Here is a 25,196-nt window from a genome sequence, read left to right as displayed (position 1 = left end):
CGAATCTCCCTACAATGCATTGGGGAGCCTGGGCGCCTGGCTCGGGGTCAGGGGGGCTGCGGGGTAGCTGGGTGCCAAGAAGCTAGGCTCTGCCTTGGGGATCTGGCCGGAAGTGACTTGCCCCTGGGTGTCTGTGGCCAGGCTGAGACCCGATGCACACAGCCATCCTGCCACACCTGGATGAGCACCCGCTGGTTTAAGCAAAGGCAGAGAGAGGAGGGTAGGGGCCTTACCGTCAAATTCAGCCTGCCCAACTCCCACGATGATGATGGACATTGGCAGCTTGGCGGCCTGTGGCAGAGGAACAAAAGCAGGAGGGAGGCGGGAAGGGGCAGAGGTTGCGGGACAAGGGAATTGGAAGACGGGGAGGAAGGAAAGAAAAAACAAGAGTTTAAGGCACAAAGCGAAAACCACTGTCAGCCCCAATGGCCTGGGTGACTCTGAGCTCTGAGCCCTTCTTAAGCTGTGTCCCGTCTCGGCCCAAGCAGCTTTCCACCCTGCCCCACAGAGGCCTGGGGATACCCCAATACGTGTTCCTTTCCATGCAAACATGAGTTTCCTCAGGGTCCGTCCACGTCTCCACACACGCAGCCCCAGTGTGGTAGGGAGGCCTCTGGACGTCACGCACATAGCAACAGCCAGCAGCGCTAATGCCATTGATTCAGCCAGGGGAAACCAGGCTGCCAGGGCGCAGGCATGCTGCGCCGTCACTGGATAGCGCAGGGCTTGAAGGGGCTTTCCAGATTAATAAGTAACCAGCCCCCAGCTGCCACGGTCCCGCTTGCTTGTGTTTGCCCTGGGAAACGAATAGCCACTGACCGGTGGCTACAAGTATCACACGGCTGCCCCAATGAAGGCTGGAGGCAGGGTGACCAATTCCAGACACTTTTATGGCTAGAGGCCAGATGCTGAGCTGTGAAGAGGCAAAACTCCCCTGGAGTTAACAGCGACGCTGATTTACCCTGTGTGAATGAGAGGAGAATTGGGATCAGTGGGGTTACTACTGATTTACACCTGCATGAATGAGAGGACAAATTGTGCTCAGTGGGGTTACTCCTGCTTTACACCAGTGCTCCTGCTTTATCCAGTGTGAATGAGAGGGGAATTGGGATCAATGGGGTTACTCCTGATTTACACCGTCACTCCAGATTTACCCCCACGTGAATGAGAGGGGAGTCGGGATCAATGCGGTTACTCCTGGTTTACACTGGCACTCCTGGTTTGCCCCCACGTGAATGAGAGGGGAATTGCGATCAATGGGGTTAATCCTGGTTTACACCAGCACTCCAGATTTACCCCCACATGAATGAGAGGGGAGTCGGGATCAATGCGGTTACTCCTGATTTACCCCCACGTGAATGAGAGGGGAGTCGGGATCAATGCGGTCACTCCTGGTTTACACCATCACTCCTGATTTACACCCACATGAATGAGAGGGGAGTCGGGATCAGTGGGATTTCCCCTGGTTTGCAATGATGTGACTGAGGAGACTCAGAAACAGTGGAGCTGCAGCTCCTGATTCACACTGATTTGAAGGAAAACAGACGCAGGCGTGCCTCCCTCTCCTCCTCACCCTCACTCCACAGTCTCACTAGGTGTCACTGTGGCTCCACGGCTCGCCTGTGGGCCAGGAACGCACCGATTCCATTTGCACACGGGGACTGGACGCTGAGCCCTGGTCTCCACTACGGAGCTCCCTGTCAGCGTCTACACCACAGCGTCCCTTGCCCGCTGCGCCGACGTACGAACCCCAGCTCCGTGAGAGCGCGTGGGGCGGCGTCGGAGGGCGCTGCAGGCAGCGTAGACGCTGACAGGGCAATCGGGGAGGACACGCACCGCCGACACAAGGAGCGTAGGGCAGACGTACAAAAGCGATTTAATTACTACAGTGGCTGCCCCTGGACATAACTTAGGTGGACTCTGCAGTGTAGACTTGCCCTGAGACGCTCATGTGCTGGGACTAGGCTCTAGTGGTGCTGGGCTGATACAATGCTCTAACTTGGCTTGCCCAGGGTTGAGATTTGCACTGTCCTGGCCATTATCTTTTTTAATTTGAGGCCAGTTGCCATGAAAAGCAATTTCCTAACACTTCAACCTTGCAGGGCAGTTAAAGAGCCTTGAATTTATTTCAGGCAACCTCAATGCAGCGTCGTAACAAAACTGTCTCATCCCACCAGGTCCTGTCCCGTCTGCATGATACACTCCTTGTCCTTGGCCAAAATTTCCCTTCCTCCCTACTGTGGTGCAGTGTGTCAGTTGGTTCTCATCCTCCACCCCAGAGAAAGCTGCATTTCAGGGGTGCTGCATGTATATAGCTTGGTAGGTTCTCTGATATCATGTGGGATGAAAGATGTTACATGCATGTAACATTCAAGGCTAAATCCACATGCGTTTACCAACAGTGGAACTGAATTTGGTCACGTTGTTATACAGGGCTTCTAAGCTCAGAATTGGGAAATCCAGGCCCAGATTCTCAGCTCCAGTGAAGCTATGCTGATTTACACCCACTGAGGAGCTAGTCCTCCTCCTCTCTCCATGCCAGGGGTTAACTCATTTCCTTCCACAATAATGAGCAAGTTTAGTAACGGGCAATTCATTTTATTTACAAGAATTTGCCCATCACGATTAGCTCTGAAAGTGACTGCAGCTACCGCAGGGCAGGGCAACACAGATAGCGTCTCCTCTTCTGTTTTCCCTTTATTAGGTCAAGCTCCTTTCATTTGCATATTAACAAGCTTTCTCCTGCTCACTCCCTGAATCCAGGAGAGCAGCACTGTCTCCTTGCTAATGAGTTGCCTGTCATGTAATTGGTTATGACAGCAGAAAATCGTATTGACACCGTGTGATTTCCATGCTGTCTCTCCAATTCCTTCAGGACCTCCATTTCTTAGCTACCTCACTCGCTGCTTTATCATCCAATTATCCCCTCCTTTTTCTTCCCTTCCAGCAATCACGGATTGTGTTTGCTATTAAACACAGGAGCTTTAATAATCAGAGCTCTTTGTCTGAGCTGATTTCTGGTCACACACCGGGACGTGAGATTTTATAAGAGCTAACAGCAATTCGTAACATTAAGCACCCCGAGGATCTCAAAGCGCATTATAAAGCTGGGTCAATGAGACCGTAAGTAAGGGAGGCTGGTCAGGAAGTGAAGTTGGCATGGGGTGAGAAGCAAAGTACTGTCACAGATCAGAATCTGGCCAAGAGATAGAAAACTTCTTTTCTTCCCAGGACTAAGAATGGAACCCAGGAGTCCTAGCTCCCCAGCTTCATTGGTCTATACTCCCCTCTGAATCAGGGAACAGACATGAATAGCCCTGACCCTCATTCCCTCTGAGCCATTAGCATGCAGGCCCAGAGGCCCCTTGATATCTGTGGGAATTAGGAACCTATATTGCTTTGAGGAGCTGGGCCTCCATCCCTTCCAGAGCTGGGACTAGACCCCAGGAACCCCGATCTGAACTCTAAATATAAGCCACTCGGGCTCACTACAGCAGCTTCACAAATCAGGTAACTTCCCCACTAGCCAATCAGCATGGCAGATTGCCTTGCTAGCTCACGCTGCCATTCCAAGCATGTGTAAGAATGCCAGAGATGGCGATGTGGGAGACGGAAGGTCAAATGCTAAACCTCATTTGCACACGGCACATAATCACCATGCAGCTAGGCATTTAACATGAGTGACTGTCTCTCCCTAGTAACGGGCCTAGTGCTGGGAGAGCTGGAAGAAGGGCATTCATATTAGGATTACCATACATCCATATTTTCCCAGACATGTCTGGCTTTTTGGTTCTTAAATCACTGTCTGGGAGGAATTTTTAAATATCTAAAAACGTCTGGGATTTTGCCATTATTATTTTTCTCCAAAGAAGAGTTGATCATTCAAGAAAGAGAGTGAATGTTGATCATTCGAGAAAGAAAGTGAATGTTGATCACTCAAGAGGGTGCCCGCTTTTTCCCCCAGCTCCCAGCGCTTGTGCTGTGAAACAGCTGTTTCGCGTGGCTGGGAGGGAGGAGGGAGGAGGGGGAACTTGGCGTGCTCAGGGGAGGAGGTGGGGCCGGGGGGGGAGTTGGGGAAGGGGTCCAATGGGGCAGGGAGGGGGTGGAGTTGGGGAGGGGACTTTGGGGAAGGGGTTGGAATGGGGGCGGGGAAGGGGTGGAGTTGGGGTGGGGCCGGGGGGGGAGGTGAGCAAATCCCCCCCTCCATGGAGTGTCCTCTTTTTTGAATGTTCAAATATGGTAACCCTAGTTAATATTGGCAGAGCCTGGTGGGGCTCAGGGCTGGAATAGCAGAGGGGGCTGCATGGCAGGATGGAGGTCCACTGGCAGCACTGCAAACGGGGAGCCCAAGATCTACAGCAAGGGTGCGGGCTGTGTATGAGGCTCAAGCACTATGGGCAGAACTCACTGTGGCAGCATCTGCCTGCAATTCCCACGTCTCTGGGACTCTCGGGTTCTCCTTTTCACAAGCACTCAGATGCAAATCAACGGCAGACAGAAACGTAGCTCAGCTCCTGGCTTCTAGTGAATCTAATCATGGAGCGTGGCTGGCCTGACATTGTCTCTGACTCTGACAGCTCAACTAGAGGCTCAGAGAGGCAATCTAACGTGATCCATCAGCCAGGGGTGAGGTGGGATCGCATTAGTGGGTATGGGAGAGCCACTGACTGCTAACCCACAGTTAATCAAGTGATGATTATATATTGCAGTCATCTGTGCGTGGGCAAAAGCCTCTCAGAGTGAATTATTTTAGGCAAAGGTGTTGTGTTATCTTCTGCCTATTATCTGGCTCCAATAATTCAGATGAATTCTAGACATGAAAAAAACATTTGTTCAATGTCATCATCAAACTCCACCCTCCTAATCAGAAAAGTCTGGCCCAGAACAGCTACTTGACTTCATGGTCAGCTAATCCTGAACTGTTCGGGAGTTTTGAATGCTATAGCTACTAATCCCCAGCACTTTTTATCAGTGGATCTCAAAGTGCTTGGCACAGGCTGTCAATATCATTATCCCCATTTTACAGCTGGGGCAATTGAGATCCAGGGCGGCAACGTGATTTACCAGCAAGCCAGAGGCAGAGCTGAGAATAGAACCAGGTCACCCGAGTCCCAGTCCAGCTCTAGCCACTCAGCCACACCGTCTCCCTTTCCTGATGGTGGGGCCCTTCCGAAAGCTCTGGTGCGCAGCTTTAAGCTGCTCGTCCAAAACACAGTCAGGCCAGATGATAAGACTTGCAAACAGGAACACCTCTGAATCGTAATGCAAACAGGAGCCTGACACCCGGCTCACTTACAGTGGCGTGAAACTGGGGTAACTCCACCAGAGCCACTCCTGATTTACACGTATGTGAGGGAGAACATTGGACCTTTGATAGTACATCAGCCCACTGGCCCAAGCAGACCAGCACCAGGGGGCTGAGCTGATCCCCACCAGACCCAGGATCAGAAGGCACAGAGGTGGTGTACAGCCCTTCCACCGAGCATCCTGTGCAGCCTGCAGCTCCGTCAGACCCAAGGACTGGGTCCAGCATCTGCAGGTAGCGCAGGACCAGCTCATCCTCCGCTCAGTGGAGTGCGCCGAGGTGAATACGCAATCCTGGGTCCCCTACTCTGCCCTGCACAAATCCAGGTGCCCATGTGACTCCAGCTGCCAGCCATCGGCACCTCCCTGGCCCCAAGGGACTGGGCTGTGGCTGTCTTCACAGATGCCCTCTCACTTTCCTGGGGCAGTTCTGTTCAGCTGAGAAGCTCTGGGGCTGGATTCTGGGGCAAGACACTGGCACAGTGGGGGCCATCAGTTCTGGAATTCGTTGCCTGGCATGGCCTGCCAGGGCCCGAGATTGGTAATTACTAAAACACAGCCCAAGCTGCATTGTTCACTCTGGCTCCTTCTGAAATAGGGATTAGAGCCTGAAACAGGGAGACCAACTTAGTTTTGTCAATGAGAAAGGGGGGGGTGGAAGAAGGAGTGGGTTTGATTTATGCCAGTTGTTGACAGCAATTGGCTTAGAATTTGTTGGAGACAAACTAAGTAGCCCCGTGGCTGCGTCTGAGCAGGGTTCATTAATGGCTGAGCCTACTAAGCCATTAGCAGAGCGTTTCTGTAATAAGAGAGCCGGGATGGGAGCCGTAGCTCATCGTCAGAGCTGCAATCCAGGTTACGGCTGTGCGGCAGCTTGTTTCATGTTTGATTATTCGCCTTGCCAGCTTGCACGGTGCAGTAAGATCACCCTGCTGGAGTGAGTGCCCTGGCTGCTGTAACTGCATCAAGGCATGAGGGATCGCTTCCCACCGGGCTCCAACTCTGCTGCTAGCTTGATATATACCATGCCAGACCCAACTCAGTAACGGGGGCATCCATCTGCATCCACTGCTCCCTGACTCTATATTGCCCTGGCTTTTATTATTAGTCTTGTAGAAGTTGTTTTGTTGGTCAAAAGGCTGCATTTGAATTTCAACTGACCGTGTCATTCCTCCTTGGTCTCATGAGAACTCATCTCCACTGGACCCAGCCCATAGGCTTGACCTTTTGTCTACACGGAATGAGTCTGGAGTTCCCCCCGATTTGATTCTGTGTCAGTCCCCAGTTTTGCACCATCAAAGTCAACGGGAGCTTTGCCAATGACCTCAGTGACTGTAGGATCAGGCCCTAAAGACCTTAGCCTTTTCCCTGGCATTAAAGGACCTTCGGAGGCACCTCACTCGTCTCTTGATGCAGCTTGCCTTTGGGCCAAGAGATTCTCTAAGCTGTACATACTAGGCTGGCTTACTCTGTCCATTCATATCTGTCCATCTCTGCAGCTGTATGTCTAGCGAAGCATGGCCCAGACCCTGGACTGTTTTAGAGCTGCTCCTGGGGTGGGGAAGGAACCTTCAGGTCTCTGTGAACTTGGAGCAGGCTGGGGACCAGGCCAGTTCCCAGTATGAATTAGATCAGTTTCAGATCTGCTCTAATCCATGTCAGCTGCTTATGGCCCCACAGCAGCTGTTCAGCCAGCTGGGCATCTCTGAGTATGGGAATTCTTTTCCCTAGCTGTGCAGCCCATGGCGGAGCTGGGAAGGGGTGGCAGAGCATCAAGAAGGGGGGCTTTGTGTCACTTAAAGACGCCCCAGGGATGTGCTCAGGGGCAGGAACTGGCTGCGTGAACATAAGAAGTACAAGAACATAAGAACGGCCATATTGGGTCAGACCAAAGGTCCATCTAGCCCAGTTTCCTGTCTACCAACAGTGGCCAAAGCCAGGTGCCCCAGAGGCAATGAACAGAACAGGTAAATATCAAGTGATCCATCCCCTGTTGCCCATTCCCAGATTCTGGCAAACAGAGGCTAGAGACACCATCCCTGCCCATCCTGGCTAATAGCCATTGATGGATGGATCCTCCATGAACTTGTCTAGTTCTTTTTTGAACCCTATTATAGACTTGGCCTTCACAACCTCCATCAAAGAATTTCTTTGAGGCCTGGCAGCCCCCCTGCAACAAATCTAAAAAAGTCATGTCACCAGCAGTTACCCGAAAGCGAAGGGCAATGGGGCAGCAACTCTAAGCTATCCTCCCCTGTACTGAGTTCCCAACCGGTGTTTTAATCAGCTGTGCTCAATCCCTCTCCCAGCCCATGTCCAGAGCAATCATGCCCTGTTTTTGTCTTCCTTTCAGCCAGGCTTCGATCACAAGCGCATGTCTGGACATACCCATTACGTGAAGGGTGCGGTGGAGGGGCAGGGGTTAGTGAGTTCCATACAAGATGCCTATGAAGGATGTCAGCTGGAGAAGGCTGCCACGAAATGAGCAATGAGGCTCTCTCCACATCTGCTAACGAAATGCATTGACTCAAGCTAGTACAGGCTGATGGGATTCTGGGCTGAGTGTTGGACGAGGTGCTGCGATTAACTATACCACATAATCAATGGCTCGTAATAGCAAAGGAGAAGTTCATGCAACAGCAGCCACTCTAGTATTCATGCAGGAAACAGTTTAATTGGGAACAGGAATTAGACTGATGAGGGATGAGTAAGCTTGTGTGCAGTTCATGGCTACAGCAGAGAGCAGAGTCACAGCAGGGCTGGATTTTAAAAAGCAGTGAAATCATTTTGATCATTAATCATAAGAATGGGGTAACTGAATTTCATGCTTCAGGGCTCACCTGACATTCTGTAGGGGTCAGGAAGGAACTCCACCCCTATGTGTACAAGCATTGCACAATAGGCAGGTGACTAGCAGCAGGAGAGTTTGCCTTTCTCAGTACTAGAGGTGGAATACTAGGCTAAAGGGTTCAGTGGTCTGATCTGATCTGGCAAGTTCCATGGTCCTCTGATGGAGGCCAGCCTCCTTGAGTCAATCCTGTCTGGCAAGTCCTAGGAGTCTGTGATGGCTAATTACCTTCTCTGCCCTGAGCCTTGCTGGCCTGCTGAAGTGCAAAATGACTAGCATACCAGTCAGCTGCAGGCCTGCTAAGAGGCTGCCCTCAAGGTCCCCGAGTGCCCACAGGGCTCAGCAGAGCAAATCGCTCGCTGCTCTGTGTGCCCGCTTTGCCTTCTTCCTCACGCGGAATTCTCACCACCATTAGTTCTCCGGTTCCCAGCCAGGGCCGGCCCCAAAGCTTGGCCACCAGGTGGGCAGAAGGCCCCTAGCTCTTGGTCCCCTCCCAGGTCACTATCCAGACCCACACACACCAAAGCGAGGGGTCAGAGAAAAGAAAGGGTGTCTGCCCAGCCCTGAGCCTGCTGGGCAGCTGGCACTTACCCTGTGCTGCCCTACTTTGCTTTCTTGTTTTTAAGTGAATTTCCTGCTGGGAATGGTGCTGGACTGATAACAGCTCCCGGTACAGCTGCTAGCTAGGGGCTGAAGGATGCTCATGGGGTTAAGACCCAGGGAGTCAGGAGCTCTGGGGGTCTATTCCTGACGCTCTGAGATTTTGGGTGAGCCACTTCCTCTATGCTTCAGTTTCCCCAGCTGCATAATGGAGGCTGGTAATAATAATGACCTCCCACAGGGGAGCAGCGAGAGTGGTAAGGCACTGATCTTCATTGACACTAAGCCCCAGAAAGCGGTGTCCTTTATAATGTGTTTTGGATGGAGGGCACATGGGAAGGGCAAATGATTATTACACAAATAACCCTTGAATCTCTTCATTCTCTTCTCACCACCAACGGACCCGTAGCCATCCAACACACATTTCCCCCCACCTCTCCAGTAAGCTGGGAAGGGAGGGAAACTAAAGCAAACACAGATCCCTAATTCTAGAGTGCGGCAGGACCTGCCCCCATCATAGAATATCAGGGTTGGAAGGGACCTCAGGAGGTCATCTAGTCCAATCCCCTGCTCAAAGCAGGACCAAAACCCAATTTTTGCCCCAGATCCCTAAATGGCCCCCTCAAGGATTTAACTCACAACCCTGGGTTTAGCAGGCCAATGCTCAAACCACTGAGCTATCCCTCCCCTCATGGAGAGACCTGCTCTGGCCAGAGGCCTGTGTGAACAGGACAAAGACAAGCATTTTGGAAAAGGCCTTTGGGTGGAATAAGTTCTCCTGTCTTCATGGGTAGAGGCCACCTGTACGTGAAATAACGCCTTTAATCAGGAATTGCTGATTCCCTTCTGGCTCACGCTGGTGTAAATCAGGTGTAACTTCCCTGGGCCTGATTCTCTCCTCACTCACCTGTTCCAGAGGAGTCAGTGAGCTCAGATGACGATTTCAGAGACAGAGCCCCGTGCTGGGCCAGCCTCTCTGCTGAGCATCAGCTGGTGAGATGGGCACAGGAGCTGGCGTCTGCCTGAGTGCTGCTCAGCTCAGTCTTGGGCTCATTTTCATTTCTGAATTCCTGCTCCCATCCCTTTCCATCCCTGGAGTAACTGCACTTCTTGGCTGCCTCGCACCCTCCCCTACCTTGCAGCACTAGGTTCATTGTTCTGCAGGTCTCTGCCCCAGGTTAGCCGCCTTGGGTGCCTCTGGCTCTCTCTCTCACCTCTCTCTGCACCCTGCTTTTCATTTGTTTTTCCATTTTGTCTTTCCCTCTCTTTGCCCCCTCCCCTTCCTGTCCCACTACAATAGGCCAAAATCTGCCCCCGCACCAAGCACAAGTGGAATTGGAAAAGGTTCAGAAAAGGGCAACAAAAATGATTAGGGGCATGGAACAGCTTCCATATGAGGAGAGATGAATAAGACTGGGACTTTTCATCTTGGAAAAGAGACGACTAAGGGGGGGTATGATAGAGGGCTATAAAATCATGACTGGGGTGGAGAAAGTGACTAGGGAAGTGTTATTTACTCCTTCTCAGAACACAAGAACTAGGGGTCACCAATGAAATGAATAGGCAGCAGGTTTAAAACAAACAAAACACATACATTGCATCGCATGTACAAAGAAAAGGAAGTATTTCTTCACACAACACACAGTCAACCTTGCCAGAGGATGTTCTGAAGCCAAGACTATAACAGGGTTCAAAAAAGAACTAGATAAGTTCATGGAGGATCAGTCCATCAATGGCTGTTAGCCTGGATGGGCAGGGATGGTGTCCCTAGCCTCTGTTTGCCAGAAGCTGGGAATGGGTGACGGGATGGATCACTTGAGGATTCCCTGTTCTGTTCATTCCCTCTGGGGCACCTGGAATTGGCCACTGTCAGAAGAGAGGACACTGGGCTAGATGGACCTTTGGTCTGACCCAGGATGGCCGTTCTTATGTTCTTAAGTGGGGGGCCATGTAGACTAAAAGGAGGTTCCATGGGGGTTGAGGAAGGAAGCTGAGGGTCTGGCCCATAATTGCTTTGTTAAACATAAGGGGCCCCATTCCCCTTATGATTCACCCTAGTGTAAATCAAGAGTCACTCCACCAGTGTGTCCTGATTCCCCTCTCTTTCACCCCGGTGCAAATCAGGAGTAGCTGTATTGGGCCTGATTCCCCTCTCACTGACCTGGGTGTAAATCGGAGTCACTCCAATGGCCCTGATTCTCTTCGCATTCACACTGGTGTAAATGAGGTGAAGCGCCACTGGGCCCAATTCTCCTCTTGCTCACCTTGGTGTAATCAAGGAGTAACTCCACTAGGCCTGATTCCTCTCTCTCTCATGCCAGGGTAAATCAGGAGCCACTCAATTGGGCCTGATTCTCCTCTCACTCCGGCGTCAATCCAGGGTAACGCCACTGAAGTCTGTGGAGTTAGAATGGTGACACCAGTGTACGTGAGAGGGGAACCAGGTGGATTCTAAGTAGTTAATGCTGGATCAGAGCATGCTCACTGAGCCAGAGATCAATGGATGCCCAGGACTCGGTGTGGTGAACTTATTACCTGGTGGGGTAGTGAAGAGGAAAAGGAAACTAATCAACTAAAAAGGTTCTGCACATTGAAACCTGCAGTTTGCAAATCTTGCAGCTAGTGAAATAATATCTCAACAGTGAAGGCACTTGCAGGGCTGAGTGAATGTTGGAAGACAGAAAAGCCGCCCATGCAGAGGGAGAGGGAGGTTTTTATTTTCTCTTCGCAATTCAAATAGTGAAATGAGCAACTTAATCAAGATGAACTATCTCCTGGCTGGACTGAGTTTGCTACACCTCAGCTGCATCCTGGGGACTTTAACAGACAGATTACAAAATGAGCAAACAAATCGAAAGTCCTATTGTTCCAGGCAGAAGCTGAATTACTTGAGCAAGAACCTGAAAAATGTGTCCATCCACCTACCATCCTAGCTACTTATCTGTCCATCTATACCCAGCAATCATCCGATCATTTTATCGTTCCAGCCTAGCTACCTTTCTATCTATTGATCAGCCTGCTGATCTACCTAGCAATCTGCACAGGCATTTGTACCGCACTTGTTACCACAGTAACTGCAAAACAAACTCAGGGGCCCTAGTTATTAGAAGCAGTAAGGCAATTTGTTAGGTTTCCACTTAAACAGCGTTTACTGTCAGTGCTGGGTGTAACTTCTGAGTAAACAGGAAACTGTCACGTTCCCACTTGTCACTTGCTCCTAAAAGGGCCGTGAGATCATATGTCTCTGTGAAGGGGCAGAGTGCGCTCACACTCCGGGTTAATGCCGAATCGCTCCCCTCTTCCTGGGGTGCTGCTTTTCTTGGAAGCTAAAATAACAAACACCACCACATAACTCAATGGCTTGATCAATGGCTCCATGTCTAGTTGGCAGCTGGTAGCAAGTGGAGCGCCCCAAGGGTTGGTCCTGGGGCCGGTTTTGTTCAATATCTTCATAAATGATCTGGAGGATGGTGTGGATTGCACCCTCAGCAAGTTTGCGGATGACACGAAACTGGGAGGAGTGGTAGATACGCTGGAGGGTAGGGATAGGATACAGAGGGACCTAGACAAATTGGAGAATTGGGCCAAAAGAAATCTGATGAGGTTCAACAAGGACAAGTGCAGAGTCCTACACTTAGAACGGAAGAATCCAATGCACCGCTACAGACTAGGGACCGAATAGCTCGGCAGCAGTTCTGCAGAAAAGGACCTAGGGGTGACAGTGGACGAGAAGCTGGTAGGAGTCAACAGTGTGCCCTTGTTGCCAAGAAGGCTAACAGCATTTTGGGCTGTATAAGTAGGGGCATTGCCAGCAGATCGAAGGACGTGATCGTTCCCCTCTATTCGACACTGGTGAGGCCTCATCTGGAGTACTGTGTCCAGTTTTGGGCCCCACACTACAAGAAGGATGTGGAAAAATTGGAAAGAGTCCAGCGGAGGGCAACAAAAATGATTAGGGGACTGGAACACATGACTTCTGAGGAGAGGCTGAGGGAACTGGGATTGTTTAGTCTGCGGAAGAGAAGAATGAGGGGGGCTTTGATAGCTGCTTTCAACTACCTGAAAGGGGGTTCCAAAGAGGATGGCTCTAGATTGTTCTCAGTGGTAGCAGATGACAGAACAAGGAGTAATGGTCTCAAGTTGCAGTGGGGGAGGTCTAGGTTGGATATTAGGAAACACTATTTCACTAGGAGGGTGGTGAAGCACTGGAATGCGTTACCTAGGGAGGTGGTGGAATCTCCTTCCTTAGAAGTTTTTAAGGTAAGGCTTGACAAAGCCCTGGCTGGGATGATTTAGTTGGTGTTGGTCCTGCTTTGAGCAGGGGGTTGGACTAGATGACCTCCTGAGGTCCCTTCCAAACCTGATATTCTATGATTCTATGATAACTCACAGACTCAGAGCCGTTAAGGTCAGAAGGAACCATAGTGATCATCTAGTCTGACCTCCTGCATGTCACAGGCCAAAGAACCTCACCCACCCACTCCTGTAACAGACCCAAAACCTCTGGCTGAGTTACTGACGTCCTCAAATCATGGTTTAAAGACTTCAAGTTACAGAGAATCCACCACTGATACTAGTTTAAACTTGCAAGTGACCTGTGCCCCATGCTGCAGAGGAAGGCAAAAAACCCCAGGGTCTCTGCCAATCTGAGCTGGGGGAAAATTCCTTCTTGACCTCAAATATGGCGAAAAGTTAAACCCTGAGCATGTGGACAAGAGCCACCAGCCACACACCTGGGAAAGAATTCTCTGTAGTAAACTCAGAGCCCTCCCCATTGAGTGTCCCATCTCTGGCCATTGGAGATATTTGCTGCTAACAGTCACAGATTGGCTCCATGCCATTGTAGGCAGTGTCATCACACCATCCCATTCAGCCTAGGCTTCTTCCTCAAAGCAGAGCTATTTGTAGGGTTTCCCCAGAGGACCTTTGTCCCAAGTTCCCACTTTCCAGAGTGCCAGTCCTGCCTCCCTTATGCCCAAAGTGGGGGAGCACCCCATACCTGCCACAATGAAGCCACAGAACTCAGCTGTCATTGCCAGACCAGGTTCCAACGTCTGCTGAAAGGATGGATCAACAGCTGAGCCCTGACAACCTGCCCCTGTCACATGGGATTGCACCCCATCAGGTCCCTTCTATTTACTGCCACAGCACATCTGAGCCAAACCCTGTGGTCCTTAATCACCCCTTATGCTGAGTAATGTTCTTAGAAGACAGAGTAAAAATGGAGTGAAGACTTCATCACAGGGCCAAAACAACAAGTGGTGTCTGATGACAGCTCATCGGGAAACACAAACAGAACATATGCTCCGTGTCAAGAAGAATTCGCAGCATGCTTTGCACCAAAATTTCCCAGTCTCATCAACGCAGCCCAGGAATGCCAGTTCCCATCACACTCACAAAGGGAGGGGTGTCTTTGGATCTGCAAGTCTCACAGTGGGCTTGATCAGCAGACGAACGACTCAGCTGCCCGGGATCCAAGCAGTGCACAGTTCTGTGATCCAGCTGGCGAGCTGAGGTGCGAAATAACAGTCTTCTGCCATGTTCACCAAATTACCGAAGACAAACTGAAGGGACCCCAGGGAACACTTGCAACATGACAGAGGACACATGACCAAGAAAGAGGCAATGGCCATCCAAGCTGCATGTGTGACACATTTCAAAGTCATTCACAATGGAACGAGCGGCTGTGCTCCATTGCCGGAGGTGACTAAAGAATAAATGAACATGTGTACATGAATGCACACGCAGGTATGTACACCCAGGTACGCACACGCACACACACATTGCCTATCACACGCACTCTTTTATGTCAAGTGAGTCGGTTACATTTAAGGTGGGCTCCAAAAAAGCATCTCGCTTTCCAACCCCTTGAGGCTGGCCCTGCGCGTAGTGATGTGATCACGGCACATTGCAGTCAGCTCCACATCTGCAGGGAGTAGGCGGAAAAACTGTCTGACAAAGATTTGTGGAAAGGTCACTTTGCATCTTGGCCTTGAAGCAAGAAGCCAAGTGGCGCCTGGTGCAATAACAGAGTTGCAAATGTATCGAACTTAAACATTCCAAACCGAGTAAGAAGGGACATCACAGGAATTAGGTGAAAATGTTTACAGCTCCACACAACAGCCAACCCCCTGAGGATATCTGCTTTTGACATCCCTGGGCTTCAGCTTCCAACACCTCCAGCATGCCGACATCATCAGTGTCATTCTATCTGAGCCATGGAGGTCTGAGTTTGGATGGGCCGTAAAGTAGAGACAAAGCCCCGCATGGCTCTGTTGCTCATTGTCAAGTCTGGAGAGGATAGATTCAAATTTTTCAAAATGTGCCTCTATCCACCTTGCCTGCTCAGATCTAAGTGCCGTCGTCAGTGCAGAAAAGCACAGGCAGGAGTGAGAGCAGTAACTAGCCACAGATATAAAAAGACGTCATAATTGCAGAAGCCTGGAGCTGAGCCATCTTGCTGATTGCTTTGCCCTGTCAGGGATCAAGCTGAGCTCTTTGACTGAACGGGTATATAGCTGAAGAACCGCCCTTTGCTATTGCCATTTTCAACATGATTCGATTCTGGTTCTTACACCACCCCAATCGCATACAGGGCTAGAACCTCAGATGGTGTACATCAGCATAGCTTCATTGAAATCAATGGAGATATGCTGATTTACACCAGCTGAGTATCCATCCCATCCTTTGGATACGGTATACAGAGCTGGAAAGATCAACCCTGCTGATCTGCATGATAATGCATCCCATAATAAACACGAAAACAACAGCAACTCGCTGCTGAGTACGTACATCAACCATGCTGTCATCACTGCAATCCGTGCCTGTACAGCACACTGTAGGCGTGTCATTAACAGCTGATTGCAGTGAGACGATGCCTGACAGAAAGCCAGGAGTGACCTGTAAAATATCCTGAGGTAACTCCTGAGAGAAGAGATCTGATTGCTACACATCAACCAACCCGTGAACAATTCCATCAAAACAGGCAGAGCATGTCTGCCTGTAATACAAGCAAACAAACCTGAATCAGCTATACGTGGCCAAACTACCAAGGAGCTCTATGAAAAGTTTTTTCATAGAGCGTTTCATAGATTTTTATAGGGCATTTTCCAATGGCCAACATGCACTAGTCATTACTGACAAACAATCAACCCTCTATTGGTAAATGTAACAACAGCCAACGTTGCATTGCCCGGACTAAACAAAGTAGCAGTGGATATTGGTGTTCCCAACAAAGTCAAATACACAGCTGTGTCCCCCCAACACAGGCCAGGGCTGGAATGTTGTGGTGTTTAATGCCAACACATAGCTGCATTGTGGTCTGTGGTTGATGCTGTGAGGGACCAGGGCTTGGGCAGTCATGTCCAGTGGTTAGAGTCATAGACGGTCAGACTGGAGGAGCTCGAGCTAGAGTTGATAGCTGGGGTCCAGAGCTGAGGACCAAGCCAGAGTCACTAGCCAGGAACTGGGGAAAGGTCAAGGAATCAGGAACCAGGAGTGAAGCAGGGTCTGTCTCAGCAGGAGGTCAGGGACGAGGCTTCCTGCTTCTCTCCCTACAGGCTTACATGGTGGGTTTGGGCCAATCAGAAGTCATGGGAGGAGCTGCCAGCCATGGGTGGCACTTCCTGGCCTTCCAGGATGCCTGGTGTGTTGACCCTCACCCTGCCACGGCTGCCTGGGGAGGGGGCGGGGGGAAGCGCCACCCACTCACAGACCTGGGTTCAAGACTTATGAATCCCCACATCACCCCTGGGGCACATGGGCCAGGCTTGTTTGGGTGGCATTTGTGAAAGTCTTTTACTATTTCAGGAGTGTGAACAGTACCAGTAGGCTCCCAGACTGTTCTTGGGGGCCACAGCCTTCCTGGTATATGAGCTAACACAACTGACCCCGCTTTAATCTGGAGTCCAGGATGGCACAGACCTCGTACTCCACATGGCCCTGACCTGGAACCAGGGGGCAGTGGCTGTGTTCGGTTGGGGAACAATTCCTGGCGTACAGTTCCGAGAGAGAAGTATGGATGACCGGTGCAATTTGAGGGACTCGGGCGGGTGGAGTTTGAAAGCAACAGGGTTGATTTTCTGACATATCTGGTAGGGTCCAAGGAACTAGTGGTCTAGCTTGAGAGAGGGCCTGCTCGTGTTGAGGTGCTTAATAGATAACCAGACCTGTGGCCTACCGAAAAGACCACCCCTCCTGTCTCCGGCCATCTGCACACTGTTTGCAGTCCTTCTTCGCATCCTTGAGGGGCCCCCTCAGCTCTTCTTGAATGTGTTGGATTTATTAAACCAAGTCAGCAGAAAGGCTGAAGGAATCAGGGGTGAAATCCATAGTTAGCAAAAAAGGGCTTTGTCCTGTGGAGCCATGGTTGGCCTTGTGGTATGCAAATATGGTGTTGGGTAGGAGGGTGGACCAGTTGTTCTGGTGGTAATTAAGCAGGCTCCATAAATATTGTTCCAGTACTTGCTTCACCCTCTCGGTCAGGCCATCTGTCCGGGGGTGGTATGCTGAGGAGGCACAGGAGTGGATGTTTAGTAGCTGGAGGGTTTCGGGCCAGACATGCAAGATGAACTGGGTCTCTTGATCGAGGTGATGTGGTGGAGCAGCCCATGGAGGCGGACAACATTGTTACTAGGAGCTGAGCCACCACCTCAGCTGATGGTACGTGGGCACAGAGGATGAAGTGTGCTATCTTGGTCAGTTGATCTATGACACTAGATGGGGAGCACTCTGAGTTCCTACAGTGGATTCTTTCCCAGGTGTGTGGCTGCTGGGTCTTGCCCACATGGCTCAGGGTCTAACTGATCACCAGATTTGGGGTCAGGAAGGAATTTCCCCCCAGGTCAGATTGGCAGAGACCCTGGGGTGTTTTCGCCTTTCTCTGCAGTGTGGAGCACGGGTCACTTGCATTAAACTAGTGTCAATGGTGGATTCTCTGTAACTTGACGTCTTTAAACCATGATTTGAGGACTTCGATAACTCAGCCAGAGGTTAGTTACTGGAGTGAGGTTCTGTGGCCTGCGATGCGCAGGAGGTCAGACTAGATGTTCATGACGGTCCCCTGTGACCTTAAAGTCTCAGAGTCTATGAGACAGTACTGCTGTGTGGCTATTTGATTTGGTGAGTTCTACAATGAAATCCATGGCAATGGCTGTCCGTGGCCAGGGCAGATTCTCCATGGTCATCAGGGTGCCGAGAGGTTTGGTGTGCAGCACCTTGGTGCAAGCACATAAATCGCATGAATTAACCTTCGCCTGAATTTCAGCCGGCATGCAGGGTTTCTAGAAGAAGCAGGAGGCTGGGATAGTGGCTTGAGGCCACTGTAGTGCCCCGCTAGGGGATCAGCATGGCTCACACGTAGTACCTCCAACCAGGGAGTCCTGGTGGAACGTATATCTGTTATTTCGCCCTGCCTGGAACGTTCTTTCTCATTCTGAGCTCTTGCTTGCTCTGGGAGTCTACCACCCCCTGGGCCTCCCCCGAGAGGCTGATTGGAGCAGTGTGATTAGATCTTGGGACAGGGTGGCACTAAGGAAGTTGTGGGGCTTGAGGAAGTAGGGTTGTTCCTGGCTAGCTTTCTCTCCTTCCTTGTAACAGTCTCCTTCACGGAACAGAGCATTGGCCTTGCTGTGCTTGCTCCCCGGTGGGCAGGTAATCTTGAAGTTGAAGCAGGAGAAGAATAAGACCCCGCTCAGCTGTCTCTGGTTCAGCGCATTGGCCCTGTGCAGATACTCAGGATTTCTATGATCAGTAACACTTGTCCAGGGCATCGAGCCCCGTCCGTAGTGAGGCCACTCCGCAAATGCGGATTTAACCTCAAGCAATTCTTTATCAAGGAGCTCGTCGGTCTGTTCAGCTGGAGTGATCCTATCGATCCGAAATACACCAGTGACCAAGTGCCAGGTTGCAGAGGCATTAGTCAGTCCAAATGGCATTACCAGATACTCAGTGTCTTTAATGAGTTTAGAAAGTGGTTTTCCATTCATCTCCTGCCCAGATGGGCATGAGATTGTTACCTCTAGGAGGTCTGGGTTGCTGAATATCCGTGTGGATCTCATGGAATCCAACAATGCTGGGATTAATGGCCAGGGGTGCCAGTTCCGAATTTTCACTTGATTCAGTGTCCAGTAGTCTACAAAGAGGGGCAAAATCCCGTATTTCTTCTTTATGAAGAGGAACGTGGCCCCTGTGGGAGATGAATGGAAAACCACTTTCTAAACTCATTAAAGACACTGAGTATCTGGTAATGCCATTTGGACTGACTAATGCCTCTGCAACCTGGCACTTGGTCACTGGTGTATTTCGGATCGATACATTGTTTTCTTGAATACCCGCCTGGAGAATCACCAGTTCTGGTTCAGGCATCGCGTAATTACGGCCACAGGGAACTTTCACCCTGACTGTAGGTCAACAGTGACATCACAGTGTCGGTATGGAGGCAATGTGTCCACATTTTTTTCCTGAAGACGCCTGCATAAGCCTGGTATTTATCAGGAACGCAGGGGTGGGAAGGGGTGTCAGACCCGGGAGTGTCTCACTCCAGCCAGTAGCTGAGAGCCCCCGGCACATATTGGGGTAGACTCACTGGTGCCTGGGATGGGGCCCCTGGGTCCAGGGTCTTCTGCTGTTGCTGCTACAGCGGCAGGCCTGCCGACAGAGCTCCCACCGTGTTCTCGCCAGCAAGTTAAGGAAGTACGGGCTGGATGAATGCACTATAAGGTGGACAGAAAGCTGGCTAGATTGTCGGGCTCAACGGGTAGTGATCAATGGCTCCATGTCCAGTTGGCAGCCGGGATCAAGTGGAATGCCCCAAGGGTCGGTCCTGGGGCCGGTTTTGTTCAATATCTTCATAAATGATCTGGAGGATGGTGTGGATTGCACCCTCAGCAAGTTTGCAGATGACACGAAACTGGGAGGAGAGGTAGATACGCTGGAGGGTAGGGATAGGATACAGAGGGACCTAGACAAATTGGAGGATTGGGCCAAAAGAAATCTGATGAGGTTCAACAAGGACAAGGACAGAGTCCTGCACTTAGGACGGAAGAATCCCATGCACCGCTACAGACTAGGGACTGAATGGCTCGGCAGCAGTTCTGCAGAAAAGGACCTAGGGGTGACAGTGGACGAGAAGCTGGATAGGAGTCAATAGTGTGCCCTTGTTGCCAAGAAGGCCAATGGCATTTTGGGATGTATAAGTAGGGGCATTGCCAGCAGATCGAGGGACGTGATCGTTCCCCTCTATTCGACACTGGTGAGGCCTCATCTGGAGTACTGTGTCCAGTTTTGGGCCCCATACTACAAGAAGGATGTGGAAAAATTGGAAAGAGTCCAGCGGAGGGCAACAAAAATGATTAGGGGACTGGAACACATGACTTATGAGGAGAGGCTGAGGGAACTGGGGATGTTTAGTCTTCAGAAGAGAAGAACGAGGGAGGATTTGATAGCTGCTTTCAACTATCTGAAAGGGGGTTCCAAAGAGGATGGCTCTAGACTGTTCTCAGTGGTAGCAGATGACAGAACAAGGAGTAATGGTCTCAAGTTGCAGTGGGGGAGGTTTAGGTTGGATATTAGGAAAAACTTTTTCACTAGGGGGGTGGTGAAACACTGGAATGCGTTACCTAGGGAGGTGGTGGAATCTCCTTCCCTAGAAGTTTTTAAGGTCAGGCTTGACAAAGCCCTGGCTGGGATGATTTAGTCGGGGATCGGTCCTGCTTTGAGCAGGGGGTTGGATTAGATGACCTCCTGAGGTCCCTTCCAACCCTGATATTCTATGATTCTATGGGAAGCTGATCCTCTGTGCTCGCCAGAGAATATGGGGGTCACGCCATGCCAACCACGTGATGCCAAGCTTCGGGGGAAATGTGGGGAACAGACCACCCTGAACTGCAGCAATTCTCGGTGCTCCTGAATTACTGCTTCCAGGAGCACTGTCTCCTGGGTTACCAGCCCAAGGACAAGAGGGTCCCATCTACAGTTTCCACAACATCCAGCATGGACTTCTGCCAGATGGGGATTTGCAGAGCTCGGGCAGTCTTGGAATTTATGAAATTGTCAATGGCTCTGGAGTCAATGAGTGCCCACTGCAAGGGCAGTCGTTGAGTTTTGCCATGGACGCACAGCTGAATTAGAAACCAGTGGACCCTCACGGGTCCCCATCAAAACTTGGGGGGTCAGCCCTGGGCGTAGCTGTGTGGTTGTGCCCAACCTGGTCCTCCTACGAGGCCTGAGCTTGATTGTTTCCTGATCCCTTCCTGGCCAGGATCCGTGATGGGCATGAAGCAAACGTGTCCTGGCTCAGTGCAGCAGCAGTGCAGGCTATTGCACCAATGTCACTCCTTCTCCTTCGTGGTCAACTGTCAGTGGGCTGAGTCACCTGCATGGGTGCGGGGGTTGAGCTCATGGGGGCTAGAACAGGGCGTGGGGGCATGTTCTACCCCTCTTTTCCTCCCTCAGCGCATGTATCTGGTTGTCAATGAGGATGGCCAGATCAATGGAGGTGTCCAGGTCCACAGGGACTTTTGCCCATGCTAACTCACTCTTTGCTTAATCCCCACTGGAACTGGTACAACTGGGCCACCTTGTGCCACTTGGTGTTGGCCACAAGCCATGAAGTGTGCCGTGGATGAGGGGGGCTGGCCCCTGTTGCTGCCGCAGCTTCCTTGGGGAGGCTTTGGCCGATCGCATGCTGAGAGGGTCATCAGCAATTGTGGAAAAGGCTCAGAGGAGGGTGCTCCAGTCCATCAGTGCCCGACTAGTCTGCTTGAGCAGGGGAGAGGCCCAATCCAGTGCCTCACCAGTCAGTAAACTAGCTACCAGCCCCACCTTGGCCTGCTTTGTGGAGTCAGTCCGGGAGCAGAGCAGAAACAATAGACAGCACTAATTAAGCAAACCCCTGAATTTTTGGCAGTCTCCATCGATTGCTGCACTAGAGGCATCACGGGGCTGGCTCAAGTGGTGGGGCCATCACCTGTGCCTACCCATGGAGGGCCTGGTTTTCTGAGCAACATTGTGCTGTCTGTGGCCATGGAGCTGAAACCTCAGCTTCTATGTGGGTGATCTGTGCCCAGGGATCTGGTGCTTCTGGGGGCTGGCTGGGCAATGGACTGCTCGCTACCTCCATGTCCCCACTGGGGCACAGGCTGTGCAGGGTCATAGAATCATAGAATATCAGGGTTGGAAGGGACCCCTGAAGGTCATCTAGTCCAACCCCCTGCTCGAAGCAGGACCAATTCCCAGTTAAATCATCCCAGCCAGGGCTTTGTCAAGACTGACCTTAAAAACCTCTAAGGAAGGAGATTCTACCACCTCCCTAGGTAACGCATTCCAGTGTTTCACCACCCTCATAGTGAAAAAGTTTTTCCTAATATCCAATCTAAACCTCCCCCACTGCAACTTGAGACCATTACTCCTCGTTCTGTCATCTGCTACCACTGAGAACAGACTAGAGCCATCCTCTTTGGAACCCCCTTTCAGGTAGTTGAAAGCAGCTATCAAATCCCCCCTCATTCTTCTCTTCTGCAGGCTAAACAATCCCAGCTCCCTCAGCCTCTCCTCATAAGTCATGTGTTCTAGACCCCTAATCATTTTTGTTGCCCTTCGCTGGACTCTCTCCAATTTATCCACATCCTTCTTGTAGTGTGGGGCCCAAAACTGGACACAGTACTCCAGATGAGGCCTCACCAATGTCGAATAGAGGGGAACGATCACGTCCCTCGATCTGCTCGCTATGCCCCTACTTATACATCCCAAAATGCCATTGGCCTTCTTGGCAACACGGGCACACTGCTGACTCATATCCAGCTTCTCGTCCACTGTCACCCCTAGGTCCTTTTCCGCAGAACTGCTGCCTAGCCATTCGGTCCCTAGTCTGTGGCGGTGCATTGGATTCTTCCATCCTAAGTGCAGGACCCTGCACTTATCCTTATTGAACCTCATCAGATTTCTTTTGGCCCAATCCTCCAATTTGTCTAGGTCCTTCTGTATCCTATCCCTGCCCTCCGGTGTATCAACCACTCCTCCCAGTTTAGTATCATCCGCAAATTTGCTGAGAGTGCAATCCACACCATCCTCCAGATCATTTATGAAGATATTGAACAAAACTGGCCCCAGGACCGACCCTTGGGGCACTCCACTTGATACCGGCTGCCAACTAGACATGGAGCCATTGATCACTACCCGTTGAGCCCGACAATCTAGCCAGCTTTCTACCCACCTTATAGTGCATTCATCCAGCCCATACTTCCTTAACTTGCTGACAAGAATACTGTGGGAGACCGTGTCAAAAGCTTTGCTAAAGTCAAGAAACAATACATCCACTGCTTTTCCTTCATCCACAGAACCAGTAATCTCATCATAAAAGGCGATTAGATTAGTCAGGCATGACCTTCCCTTGGTGAATCCATGCTGGCTGTTCCTGATCACTTTCCTCTCATGCAAGTACTTCAGGATTGATTCTTTGAGGACCTGCTCCATGATTTTTCCAGGGACTGAGGTGAGGCTGACTGGCCTGTAGTTCCCAGGATCCTCCTTCTTCCCTTTTTTAAAGATTGGCACTACATTAGCCTTTTTCCAGTCATCCGGGACTTCCCCGGTTCGCCACGAGTTTTCAAAGATAATGGCCAATGGCTCTGCAATCACATCCGCCAATTCCTTCAGCACTCTCGGATGCAACTCGTCCGGCCCCATGGACTTGTGCACGTCCAGCTTTTCTAAATAGTCCCTAACCACCTCTATCTCCACAGAGGGCTGGCCATCTCTTCCCCATTTTGTGATGCCCAGCACAGCAGTCTGGGAGCTGACCTTGTTAGTGAAAACAGAGGCAAAAAAAGCATTGAGTACATTAGCTTTTTCCACATCCTCTGTCACTAGGTTGCCTCCCTCATTCAGTAAGGGGCCCACACTTTCCTTGGTTTTCTTCTTGTTGCCAACATACCTGAAAAAACCCTTCTTGTTACTCTTGACATCTCTCGCTAGCTGCAGCTCCAGGTGCTATTTGGCCCTCCTGATTTCATTCCTACATGCCCGAGCAATATTTTTATACTCTTCCCTGGTCATATGTCCAAACTTCCACTTCTTGTAAGCTTCTTTTTTATGTTTAAGATCCGCTAGGATTTCACCATTAAGCCAAGCTGGTCGCCTGCCATATTTACTATTCTTTCGACTCATTGGGATGGTTTGTCCCTGTAACCTCAACAGGGATTCCTTGAAATACAGCCAGCTCTCCTGGACTCCTTTCCCCTTCAAGTTAGTCCCCCAGGGGATCCTGGCCATCCGTTCCCTGAGGGAGTCGAAGTCTGCTTTCCTGAAGTCCAGGGTCCGTATCCTGCTGCTTACCTTTCTTCCCTGCGTCAGAGTCATCTGTGCAAACTGCCAGGGACCGGGATGTGCGCAGTCAGGTCCAGGGTCAGAGTTGGAGGAGGTCGAGGTTGAGTCGATATCTGAGGTCCGGAACCAGGGGTCAAGAGCCAGGAACCAGAGGCAGGGTGAGGAAGGAGGAATGAGGCAAGGGGAACAGCAACCCAGAGTGAGGCAGGATCTATCTCAGCAGCAGGTCACGATCTGCCTTGATGCACTGTCACTTCCTGGTACTCCCTCCAGGCTTACCTGGTGGCTCTGGGCCAATCAGCAGTCATGGGAGAGGCTGACAGTCATCTACCATGGGCGGCACTTCCCATAGTGACTGGTCTCCCAGGATGTCTGGTGCATTATTAATGGCTATGCCAAGGCTGCCTGGGGTGGAGTAGAGTCACTGCCCACCTGAAGGGCTGCAGACGTGTGTTCAAATCCTGTGAAACCTCACAGGTACACACATGATCAAGTTATTCAAAATTTCCATCAGTAATAGTGTTTTCCCATTGTCCTATCGTTAGCAGATCTTGGAATGCCAGTGCAAATTAATATCTGATGATTCACTGGGGCTGAAATGGTTCTTTAGATTCCACCCTGAATATAAGGGAGATGGGAACAGCACTCTGGCACTGGGAGCTCAGGTCTGGGGCAAAGGAAGGAAGTGAGACAGAATGTATTCCTGTGTTCACACTTTATTGTAATAATCTTTGTACAAAGTACACCTTGCAAGGTATCATTTGAAAACTCATAATTTGCAGATCAGTATGGTCCTGGTAAAATGTGTCTGGCAGCACTGTATGTGAAGTTATAAGATTCCCCTGTATGGTGTTATTACCACATGTTCCAAACTGAGGCTGGCAAACACATCTGTCCTAGGCAAAGGAGTGTGTGCTCTGCTTCAGTTGCATGTAAGCAGTACACAGAGCTGTCAAGCAGCAATGGAAACAAAGGAAGCTCAAACAGGTGAGAAAAAAGCAGCGGGGAACATCCTTCCACACAGAGTCTTGGTCTCCTAGTTCTCAGCTGGGAATGTTTTTCAAGAGAGGGACTGAAACTATAAAATGGAGGGAAAAAAATCCCAAACATCTCTCACTCC

At 50.7% G+C, this 25,196-nt stretch overlaps 1 protein-coding gene across 3 annotated transcripts in view; it reads right to left on the bottom strand.

The window, feature by feature from the left end:
• The window catches only part of CPNE5 (copine 5), a 190,540-nt gene that overhangs the window by 16,882 nt on the left and 148,462 nt on the right, over positions 1-25,196 (bottom strand). For 2 of the 3 annotated variants that reach the window (XM_077839213.1, XM_077839215.1), the window contains one exon: positions 234-291. In XM_077839213.1, coding sequence (XP_077695339.1) covers positions 234-291 — 58 coding nt within the window. Of the gene's footprint in view, positions 1-233; positions 320-20,527; positions 20,547-25,196 lie in introns of all 3 variants that reach the window. The other variant, XM_077839214.1, reaches the window with a different exon arrangement.

Source organism: Eretmochelys imbricata, chromosome 21, assembly GCF_965152235.1.
Source record: "Eretmochelys imbricata isolate rEreImb1 chromosome 21, rEreImb1.hap1, whole genome shotgun sequence".
Taxonomy (NCBI): Eukaryota; Metazoa; Chordata; order Testudines; family Cheloniidae; genus Eretmochelys; species Eretmochelys imbricata.
The sequence above is the reverse complement of the archived record's forward strand: the minus strand, read 5'-3'. Positions and strand labels throughout refer to the sequence as shown.